Source organism: Mirounga leonina, unplaced genomic scaffold, assembly GCF_011800145.1.
Source record: "Mirounga leonina isolate KUSES-001 unplaced genomic scaffold, KU_Mleo_1.0 Mir_154, whole genome shotgun sequence".
Taxonomy (NCBI): Eukaryota; Metazoa; Chordata; class Mammalia; order Carnivora; family Phocidae; genus Mirounga; species Mirounga leonina.
In genome coordinates, this window is record NW_023270389.1 from 24,236,894 (window position 1) to 24,248,418 (window position 11,525).

General features: G+C 38.4%; 1 protein-coding gene across 2 annotated transcripts; it reads left to right on the plus strand.

Moving 5' to 3' along the window:
• The first annotated feature begins 157 nt into the window (after nucleotides 1-157).
• FAM72A (family with sequence similarity 72 member A) lies at nucleotides 158-11,014 on the plus strand. Of its 2 annotated transcripts, XM_035010196.1 has the most exons (4): nucleotides 158-688; nucleotides 2,980-3,057; nucleotides 6,583-6,707; nucleotides 9,949-11,014. In XM_035010196.1, exons 1-4 carry the CDS (start codon nucleotides 537-539, stop codon nucleotides 10,041-10,043), a joined length of 450 nt encoding a protein of 149 aa, XP_034866087.1. In that variant the 5' UTR covers nucleotides 158-536; the 3' UTR covers nucleotides 10,044-11,014. The 2 variants fall into 2 exon arrangements, with proteins under 2 accessions (XP_034866087.1, XP_034866088.1); XM_035010197.1 differs by lacking the exon at nucleotides 6,583-6,707.
• Nucleotides 11,015-11,525: the final 511 nt, after the last annotated feature.

Here is an 11,525-nt window from a genome sequence, read left to right on the forward strand (position 1 = left end):
GTGGGAAAAGCCAAGGGGATTTCTGGATCCTGGGAAGAGGAGAAAGATTTCCAAAGACGAGGCGTGGGTAGGGACGCCTGGCCGGCGATCCGGGGGAGGAGGGGGAGGAATTGGAGCGCTCGGAGGGAGGGGCTTAGGAGGAGAGCTTTCAAGGAAAGACACTGCTGGAGAAAGTTCAGGGAATTGCTAAAGGGGCGGGGGCTGAAGAGTGGAGGAGCCTTTTAGACGCGAGGCTGGGGGGCCTACTGTAGAGAAGTTCCGCTGGCCCCTTGCAGCTCGCCGCCCCCGCAACTTCAAACCCCACTCCCTTCCCCGAAAATTAAAAGGAAAGCCACATATGCTGCTTCGCCCTGCTCCTCCTCAATAAATATTACTTTCACCCTCCCACGGGAAAACAGAAAAGAACTCATTTCCTTCCCTAAAGTTTAGGGCTTAGAAAAGCTCTAGACCTCGCAATTTGATTTTTAACCTGGGGGAATCGAACTAGGAAAGTCTCCTCTTTCAAAAATCCTACACCGCATCCTTCCCGGGACGCCATGTCTACCAGCACTTGTAGTTTCAAGGACCGGTGCGTGTCCATCCTGTGTTGCAAATTCTGTAAACAAGTGCTCAGCTCTAGGGGAATGAAGGCTGTTTTGCTGGCTGATACTGAAATAGACCTTTTCTCTACAGACATCCCTCCTACCAAGTAAGTCATGCTAGTGGCGGGCAACGGTAGCCTTTAAATGGGAAAAGTGTATGCTTTGGACCTCTGGGAGTCCACAAGGAGGTTATCATTTTGGTGTTCCAGCCACTCCCAACAGTCTGATGATCCCCTTGGATTATAACTAAGTGGGCAGACTGTCTGGACAAAGTCTGTGGTTTAGCCAGAGTGGTCAGTCCTGATGTAATGCTTCTAGTTCAGTTATAGTCATGTGACCACATCCCTGAAGTTGAATCCCTGGCGCTGTGCCCTGCCCAGCCATCTCACTGGATCAAGTCCATGACCTAGACCCTAGACTCTAGGTAAAGTCAGGCAAGATTTTCTGTACTGTTAGAGAAAAGAGGCCACTAAATTTTTCATTTTTATCCATGAAGTTTTAGGCCAAAAAATATTCATAATTTTCTGCCATTGTTTGCGATTGGCAGGCTGAATCAGATCCATTGTCCATGTAAGTTGGTGTTCTTTTCTCAAAAATCTCTCTCCTAATGAGCGAGAAATAGATTTGTATGCGATGAAATGGAGACTTAGCCCTGAAACAATCCTTGTCCACTATTTCAGATACCATGCATTTGTTTGCGTAATTCAATCCTCTTAAATTCTGTTTTCAGACACTACCCACTTTTGTAGGTAGAGTCCTTAAGAATTTGCTACCGATTTGGAAGAATAGCCATTTTATTTGACTCAAATATACCTTTTCTGGCTCTAAAACGTACTTTCTCTTTCCATGGTCAGCATATATATGCCCTTACATAATTTTCAAAATTTGGGTCTTTATCATTAAAGTGAAAGAGATAAAATATGGGTGAACAGCTAGTCTTTGGACACAGAGCCAGAGGAAGCAGGCCAATAATCATAACACTTTAAAATGAACTTTGCAATGATAGAAACTTGAACATTTTAAAAATCTACTCCAAACTGTGAACTGTTCCTTTCTTGAAATCTTTTCTGAAGTGGTTTAAGTGTAGTCATGCCTAATGGCAAAGCCAACAGCTCTCACTTACTGCAAAGATATCTGGGTTACTATTTTGAGTACTGTGTGTGTGTGTGTGTGTGTGTGTTGTAAAAAGAAAAAGCACTAGACAATAAATCTAGAACCTACTATTGCACAGGTTCTATGATTTGTTGTCTAGGGCTTTCTCTTTTTAGTAGCACATCCACACAGATAACACACATGCACACAAATTTAAAATATTAACCCATTCACCTTTGCAATAGATGTAGTAAACAATAAGATGAGGGCTCAGATAGGTGAATTGTTAGAGGTTAGACCAGAGTCTACAATAGAACCAGGTTTTTTTCTATTGTCTATTCTTCCTCGAAGGGGTTATGACAGTGATGGATTAACGTGCTAAGATGTGTATGAATTAATGAACACATTAAGATTTTTTAAATGGAAGTTTTGTTGCATTTATGGTAAGCTCACAAGTATTAACTGACTCTTACAAAATATATTATTGTTCTACTTTAGAGTCTCTTTCAGCCTTTTTGGGCCTACAAAATTCACGCTAAATCACAACCAAAAGTACACTTAATGGCAAGGATATGAAAAAACTGGAACCCTTGTGCATTATTGGTAGGAACATAGAATGGTTCTGCTGCTATGGAAAATAACATGGAAGTTCCTAAGAATTGAAAATAGAATTACCATATGATCCAGGAATCCCAGTTCTGGGCGTGTGTATATATCTGAGTGTGTATTTGTATTTAGTTATATATATCCAAAAGAATTCAATGCAGGATTTAAAAGATATATTTGCACACACATGTTCTCAGCAGTATAATTCACAATAACCAAGAGATGGAAACAACACAAATGTTAATTGTTCATCAGCAGATGAATGAATAAACAAAATGTGGTATATGCATACAATATAATAATATTATTCAGCCTTAAAAAGGAAGGCTATCCTGCTGAATGCTACAGCATGGATGGACGTTGAGAACATTATACTAAATGAAATCAGCCAGTCACTAAAAGACAAATACTATGTGCTTTCACTTACATGTGCTGTATAAAATAGTCAGATTCATAGAAACAGAAAGTAGATGGTGGTTGCTGAGGGCTGAGGGAAATGGGGAGTTGTTTAATGGGTATAGAGTTTCAGTTTTGCAATATGAAAATGATCTGGAGATTCATTGCACAACAATGTGAATACACAACACTTCAGAACCGTACACTTACAAAATGGTTAAGTTAGTAGATTTTACATTATATGTGCTTTTTACAACATTTTTTTTAAAGTACCTTGACTATTTCTGCACATTTCCCTCTCCAGTGCTGTGGACTTCATTGGAAGATGCTATTTCACTGAAATCTGCAAATGTAAACTGAAGGACATCGCATGTTTAAAATGGTAATTTTTTTTTTTTTAAGATTTTATTTATTTATTTGACAGAGAGAGACACAGCGAGAGAGGGAACATAAGCAGGGGGAGTGGGGGAGGGAGAAGCAGGCTTCCCGCAGAGCAGGGAGCCCCATGTGGGACTTGATCCCAGGATCCTGGGATCATGACCTGAGCCGAAGGCAGACGCTTAACGACTGAGCCACCCAGGCGCCCTAAAATGGTAATTTTTGGCAAGATTCTAGATAGCCCTGCATTTGGAAGATGGATGTTAACACCACAGCACGGAGAAAGGTTCAGTGGGCTGAATCGAGCACTGGTTATAACCCATGCAATGAGCCATTGAAAACCCATTTGTTATTTAGAGTAATTTTTTAAAAGGGTCTTGTGGCACATTTGTATATGATTTTACAATTTTTCAAAGTGCATTGACAAATATCTGCTTTCATTTTCAGAAAAAGGCAACATAGTTTAGGAGGAAAAAACACATAGAGTTACGATCATAAAAAATCAGGTTTGAGCCCTGGCCCTACTCTTACTCTCAATCTGATCTCAAGTAAACTCCTTAAACCTCTGAACCCCTGAACCTCTGTTTCCTTGTTTAATTTATATCTTAAGAAAACATAAACTATCTTCCAACTTAAGAAGATAGAAATTTAATTGTCTTTTGTGTTTACTTTATAGAGTGTTATGAATGTTAAAAGGCTTAATAGATTACAAATTATGACACAGATGAAAACTTTACTATTATCTTTTTTTTTTTTTTTTTTTTTTTTTTGACAGAGAGAGACATAGCGAGAGCAGGAACACAAGCAGGGGGAGTGGGAGAGGGAGAAGCAGGCTTCCCGCAGAGCAGGGAGCCCGATGTGGGACTCGATCCCAGGACCCTGGGATCATGACCTGAGCTGAAGGCAGACGCTTAATGACTGAGCCACCCAGGCGCCCTACTATTATCTTTTGAGAGGTGGGCAGACTTGAGTATTATTAGTCCCATTTTAGAGAGAAGAAAGCTGAGATTTTTTTTTTTTGCACTTAAATGGGGTTTGGGTTATAAATTATAATCCTAATATTCAAATTCTTATGTGCTAATAATGATTTAAATTCATTCTTTCATTCATTCAAACTGTATATTGAAGTTCTACTATGTGCTAGTCATTGATATGGGAGCTAGAAATACAGCAATATGTAAGACAAAGTCACTGGCTTTTAGACATTCTAGTGGGAAGGCAATCAGTAAGATATTTATTTTTTTTAAAGATTTTATTTATTTATTTGACAGAGAGAGACACAGCGAGAGAGGGAACACAAGCAGGGGGAGTGGGAGAGGGAGAAGCAGGCTCCCCGGTGAGCAGGGAGCCTGATGTGGGGCTTGATCCCAGGACCCTGGGATCATGACCAGAGCCGAAGGCAGACGCTTAACGAGCCACCCAGTAAGATATTACCATCAGTAAGATATTTAAATAAATAGGATATTGAATAGGGTGTGGGGGATCGCCAGTTGGCTCAGTCGATGGAGCACAGGACTCTAGGTCTCGGGGTTGTGAGTTCAAGCCCCATGTTGGGTGTGGAGCCTACTTTAAATAAAGTTTGGGATGCCTGGCTGGCTTAGTCAGTAGAGCATGTGACTCTTGATCTCAGGGTTGTGAGTTCAAGCCCTGCATCGGGCGTGGAGACTTATTAAAAAAAAAAAAAAAGAAGCTATTTAATATGATGGAAAGTGCTCCAAAGGAAATAATAATAACAAATGATAGAGAATTATAGAGTTTGGGAGAGCAGGTAAAAGCTCTTTTGAGGTAGCATGCTCAGAGAAGCCTTCTCATCAGAAGGTAACATTGGAATTGAATCCAAAAGGATGAGAAGTACCCCAAGGGAAAATGTTCTAGGCAGATAGAACAGCAAGTGCAGAGCACCCAAGGCAAGAAGAAGCCTAACATGTTTAAGGAATAAGAAGATGATGGCCAGCGTGGCTGAGACATTGTGAACATCAAGAGAGAATTGTACGAGTAGATTAGAGATATAGTCAGAACCGTTGTCCAATAGAAATCTACAAGCTGCATATGTAATTTAAAATCTTCTTTAAAAAATAATAAATGAATAAATAAAATCTTCTAATAACCACATTTTAAAAAGTAAAAAAGAAACAAGTGAAATTAATTTAAGTTGTATATTTTATTTAACCCAGTGTAACCAAAATATTGTTTCAACATGTAACCAACATAAAAAACTATTAACACAATATTTTACATTCTATTTTTTATTCTTAGTCTTTGAAATCTCGTGTGTTTTCTATTTACACACACTTCAGTCTAGCCAAACTTCAAGTGCTCAATAGCCACATTTTGGATAGCACAGATCTAGACCTTGGTATGAAGGGGTTTTTTGTTTTGATTTTTGGCCAATGGGAAGCCCCTGAAGGGATTTTAACGGGGGATCAAAATGATCTGATGTGTCCCTACTAGAATGTTAGTTCCATGAGAACAAGGACTTTGTCTACTGTTGGATTCTCAGCACCTAGAACAGTACCTGGCACATAGTAGATGCTCAATAAACATGAGCTGAATGAGTGAATGAATATGGATGATGATTAAAGCCACAGAATTTACTCTTGCAGTATTGTCTTACAAATAACTGTCAGTCCCGGTCCAAGAACAACTTGCTTTCATTTGTTTGCCTTTCCAAGCAGATTATGATTAGAAGACATATTTTAGGTAGGCTGGTACCTTTTACAGTATTTTTTTATAGGGCCTCACAAAAATGACTGACTCGCACATCTCACAGGGTGGAAACAAGCTATAATAAGAATTTTTACAACCCAAGGTATAAGTAGTTCGTGTTGTCATTTAAAAAAAGAAAAAGCACTAGCTAAAACATTCCCTGTATATTCACTCTATTTAATAGTGACCACATAGGGGAAAAAAAATCTGTGGAAGAATTAGGTACTTATAATCAGACGGATAATCTTGAAGACAGTACAAACTTTTGCAACTTTCTCTAGAAGCTATGGAATTGCTTTATTTCTGAATTCCTTCAAAACACCAGGACTAAAATTAGAGCAGCCAGCTTGTGTTTGGTTTACAAGGGCTCATGCTGTCTTCCTACTCCTCCATCTGTTGAAACAGTTTTTAGGTGCTGGCATTGAACTAGAACATAGAAGAACCTAACCTGCTGCAGTTCTGGGCATAGCAAAAACCTTTTTACCCACAGCACATCAGTTGTGGGTGCTTTACAGAACATATCATGACCCTAGGGCATGGCATTTAGAAGCTAGCTTAAGGAAAATGCACAGAGTAATACTAGCGAAGAAATGGAGAATGTGTTAGTATTGTTTCACTTAACTGAAAGACCATTTTCCCATTTGGCAGTAGCACTGTCAAATTTAACATTACTGGAGTAACTCCTATCCCAAAGGTCCTAGCAATGGAGGTTGTTAGGAGGAAATGAGGTCTTCATACGGTCTATCTACTTACCTTAGCACATAAAAATGCTTATATGGCCAGTTATTAGGTGGTATCTAATTATATTTACTTTCTGTCTCAGTGGGAACATTGTAGGTTATCATGTGATTGTTCCATGTTGTTCCTGCCTTCTTTCCTGCAACAATGGACACTTCTGGATGTTTCACAGCCAGGCAGTTTATGATATTAACAGACTAGACTCTACCGGTAAGAAACAACTGACTCAGAAATTTCCCTGACATTTATTTATCAATACCTGAGTGAAACTCTCAATAGATTGTTTTAGGATTCCCTCTGAAACTCTCTTACCTGGGTTGAAAGAGTGAAACTTGAGTCCTTTTATCCCAAACATTCAGTTAGGGAAACTACTAGCTAAAATTCATCACCATTTCTGCTGTTGTCATTATGTACAAGAGCCTCAAAGGTGGCTCTTCTCGTCTTTTTAAATTAATATTTTAGTTGCTCTAAATTGTTGCCTTGATACCTATTATAACTCCAGGGAATTCTGGAAGATTTTAGATTTGATGGTCAATTATGCGTGTGTGTGTGTGTGCGTGTGTAGGAAAGCAGGGAGGGGAGGCTGGGGCAGTGGGGAGCTGGGAGGGAGGATGGCTAGGTAACCTTTGTACTTGGTGATGTTGCTCCAGGATAAAAACAGACATTTTGACATCTATATTAATAAATTATGATGGAATTTTATTCGAGGGAAGTATTTAATACCAGTATGTTTTACTAACTATTTAACATACAACCAATTCTTTAAAGGACATTTACATGATACATTTTATATTGTCTGGAGCCGCGCAGTTTTGTTGTAAGACACAGGTCTTCTCTGTCTAGTATCTATTTACACAAGAGACCAGGTTGACTTTTAGGGGATTTTTTTAGTGGGAACAATTTAAAGAACTCAACAATCCAGGTTGGCACCAATACTCTCAGGTTTTTAGATGTATGTTTTAATCTTCTTCAGAACTTAAAATATATTCCTTTTCTTAAGGCTGATTTGCCTTCACAGACTAAAGATCATGAATTGTAAGCTAGGTTCTCAGGGTCCTCAAACCTGCCAATTATGCTTAGGTTTTTATAGACTCTGATTATAAAATCACCTGGCGTTCAATTGTAGCTCTCAACCCATCATTTGCAGGTCTTAATTTCAGACTCCAGGATGTTAAGAAGGCCATTTTTGAGGAAGGACTTATCTGAGCTCCCCTGAGATATGGGCTTCTAGCTTGGGCCTCCAGTTTTATATTTGTGTTGATCATGGGACACATTAAAGGAAGTTTCTGCTTTGATACTATTTTTCCTGCTTCACAGAATTCAAAACACAGGGTGGAGATTTTTCCATTTTGATTTACTTTTTAATATTTGTCAATTTTTCAAAGATAAAAGCCCCGCATTCTTCCATTCACACTGAATCTAATCCATGAGAAACAGATGTATCACAGGATTTCCTTCCTCCCTTCTTAACAGAGAAAGGAAGGTGCTCCTTCTGTCAGATCCAATCTCTTAGTTTATTTTTTCTCCTTTGAACCAATTGTGCCGAGCTACTCATGTCTCTGAGTATTCACTCCAAGAATATCAAACTTCTCCTTTGTAACCCTAATATTGTGATTTAAAGTAAGACCTTCCAGAGGCTTGGTATAAAACAGGGTTTCTCATGGTGTTGGGACTGTCCTTGAATCACCTGAATCAGCAGCATCAAAGGAATGCATACACAAGCTTTATGAAATTCTAGAATGTTTAGACTGAAAGGGCCCCATGTCTGTGTTCTAGGCTAGGCTTCACACGTCGACCTGATTTCCCGAAACTTTCCTGAGGATGCTTGAGAAACCTCAGTTCAAATTCCCTGGGATTGGCAAATGCCCTCAAAGGCAAATTGACTTCAGCCTTTATTTACCTTTATGGGTTCTAACTATCCCTTAGGTTTTGGCCTAGTAATTCCTTATTATCCTGTTAGTTCATCAATGCCATATTACCAGAAGCAGAATGCTGTTCATTCTTGGAGGGGAAATATTTTTTATTATAAACAGTGTAAACACACACACAAAAATTACAGAAAATAATAGGAGAGACATCTGTATCCACCCCCCCCCAGCATGAAATAGATGCTAACTTCTTGCCTGATTAGATTCTAGTATCTCAACCAAGAGAGTTGATTATTTCCACTGTTTCAACAGTGCAACAGTGCACCTCCTTGTACATGTTTCCTTGAGTTCCTGTGCAAAATGGGCAGTTAGGAAGCAATGAGAGATGCGCCCTATCTGCCATATATGTATATATTTGCTGTATACATATTTAATTCACACAACAGAATACAGAAATAAAAAGAAATGAGCTAAAGCTATACATATGGATATAGGTAAATCTCAAAAAAATTATGTTGGATGAAAAAAGCAAATTAGAAAAGCTACGTATAATGCCACACTACAAAAAATTTAAATACACCCAAAAAATAATATATATTGTCTGCAGTTGCACACATTTGTAGTAAAGGTAGTCCATCCATGGTGTACTGGTAGTGGTAGCGATTACCAGACTAGATTCAAACCACATCTCCAAACCCTGGCTCATTCCACTATCTCAGTGTGTGTGGAGTGAGCATCCAGAGTCTACTGAGTCCTCCTTGTGCCCACAATGACAGCTACAGAGTGTGAGATTTGCTTTCCTTGTTGGACTCCACTGGCTCTCCTAGAAGTCAACTAATAATGGTGTTTTTCCCAGTTTAGTATTTTCAAGTTATAGGATATAGTACGCGCCCAGAATAAACCATCTCATGACCCTCTATCACGTGTATGGTGTTTTACTATATATACTACACTAGAGTCTTCAGTATGAGATCTGTCCTTTCATTAGGAAGCTTTAGATTGTTGTTTTGTTTATTGTCTTGGCAGCTACAACCTGGTCCTAAAGGTCTACCTTCATAGCCCCCAAACTAAAACCCACCTGCAGTTCATATTATAACTGGCTTCAAAACCTTGCTTTTTTGAATGACACACACACACAAAAAAAGCCACCAGCTACTTCCATGCTTGTTGAGGAGATGAGGAGACTTATTTCAAGCCTTTCCCCTGTACCCTCCAAAGAGACACTTAATCTAAAATAATCTCCATCCTTAAAAATCATTAAAATAGATTTGAAAATTATCAGTGTAGAGTGATTATGGCATAATATACCTGGGGGCAGGGTTTAAGGAAATGGACCATTGAGATCCTTTGGAGTTCGAAGATTCTAGAATTCAAGCACTTGCTTGAAAGGGCCTAAAAAATGTTTATGCCCTACATGAATGATATTAGATCATTTTTATCTATGGTACATTCTTTAATATCTTTTCTCTTTATTGTTAACACTATGGTTTCATATAAGAATGTTAACATACAATGTTTCATATAGCATATTCTGAGTTGTAATAGTAATCAGCACTAAGTAATTTTATGGTTTTTCTTTTCAGGTGTAAACTTCCTACTTTGGGGCAACTTGCCAGAGATAGAGGAGAATACAGATGAAGACACATTAGATATCTCAGCAGAGGAGTGTATTCGATGAATGGGAGGGATAATGATATGTATAATATTCAGACTCTTTCCTATGTAAAATACATATTAATGGATTGACTTTAAAAGTATTAGGAAGGATTTACTACTGATTTCTCTTTTTTGGAGGGGGGGAATTGGACATTTGTTGATTTATTTATTTGCTATCTCAGACTCATTACCTGAATTTAATTTGAGCCATTGTAGTTCTTTTCTTCTACTGATTCCTCTTCCTCTCTCCACCCCTCCACCCAGTAAAGGTGCATTCTTAAATTCAGGTTGGAGAAGATTATTTCATGTGTCACTCAACTACCTCACAATCTTGGGGAAGTTTTCTTACAGTGAGATACCAGATACTCTTAATTTTATACTCTTGAATAAAGGGCATTCGTACATATACATGTGTGTATGTCAACCAAGCATATATCCATGCGTATTACCATGCATACATATGACAAGCTCAACTGGAAATTAAAGTTTAAGAGGAATTTTTTTTTAAAAAACCAAGCTGTTAGGTTTCCATAGATACTGGTTATCCTGCCTTATACTGACGAAAACTCCTTAAAATGGAACAAGACTTTGTGAATCAGCAAATAGAATAAGATAAAACTTTAAAATCTATGGAGAAAATCTCTTAATTCCTCAGCACGATGTTAGGTAAATGAATTTGTCACAAGATTATCAATATATACTGTTTAGGAACATTATTTATTTACATTCTTCTAAAGTCATATGGTTATTGTGTTATGAAAGCAGATCAACTAAACCTCCATCTTTAAGTTATTCTCTTCTCTAGGACTTTCTCTGTAAATAGCAAATTTTAAATGTGTAGTCTCAGTTCCAACCCTTAAATAGAAAAAAACTAAAGAAGTGTTTTGCTTAAGCCATTATACATTATAAAGAGAATTTTGTTTTTGTTTTAAGCTGCATTCAGAGCCACCCAGAAATAGGAAACTGGGATGGTGTTGGATTGTGATTTTAGGTACAGCTAAAGTCAGTGTATCGCCTTAGTAATACCTCAGCTGTAGGCATTTTGTCAATAGTGATACCAAAACAGACTGAGTTGCGGTTCTGTAAATAAAGTTTTGTTGTAAAAATGACCAGCCTTCCTTTAATTTTTTATTGTACCCACTTTTCTTACCCAAAAATGGAAAAGTATAACACACAAGAGCTAACACTTATTGAGTGCTCACCATGTACCAGACACTGTTCTAAACTCTACAGATTTGGGGCGCCTGGGTGGCTCAGTCGTTAAGTGTCTGCCTTCGGCTCAGGTCATGATCCCAGGGTCCTGGGATTGAGCCCCGCATCAGGCTCCCTGCTCCGCGGGAAGCCTGCTTCTGCCTCTCCCACTCCCCCTGCTTGTGTTCCCTCTCTCGCTGTGTCTCTCTCTCTCAAATAAATAAATAAAATCTTAATAATTAATTAATTAATTAATTAATTAATTAACTCTACAGATTTAATTCACTTATTCCACACAACAAACCCACAAGGC

What these genes read in the sequence shown, in the direction of transcription:
- FAM72A (XM_035010196.1), top strand. Translation starts at nt 537, where the DNA reads ATGTCTACCAGCACTTGTAGTTTCAAGGACCGGTGCGTGTCCATCCTG. An exon ending in GACATCGCATGTTTAAAATG is followed by an intron (nt 3,058 to 6,582) that starts GTAATTTTTTTT and finishes TTTCTGTCTCAG; the next exon opens with TGGGAACATTGTAGGTTATC. An exon ending in TAACAGACTAGACTCTACCG is followed by an intron (nt 6,708 to 9,948) that starts GTAAGAAACAAC and finishes TTTTCTTTTCAG; the next exon opens with GTGTAAACTTCCTACTTTGG.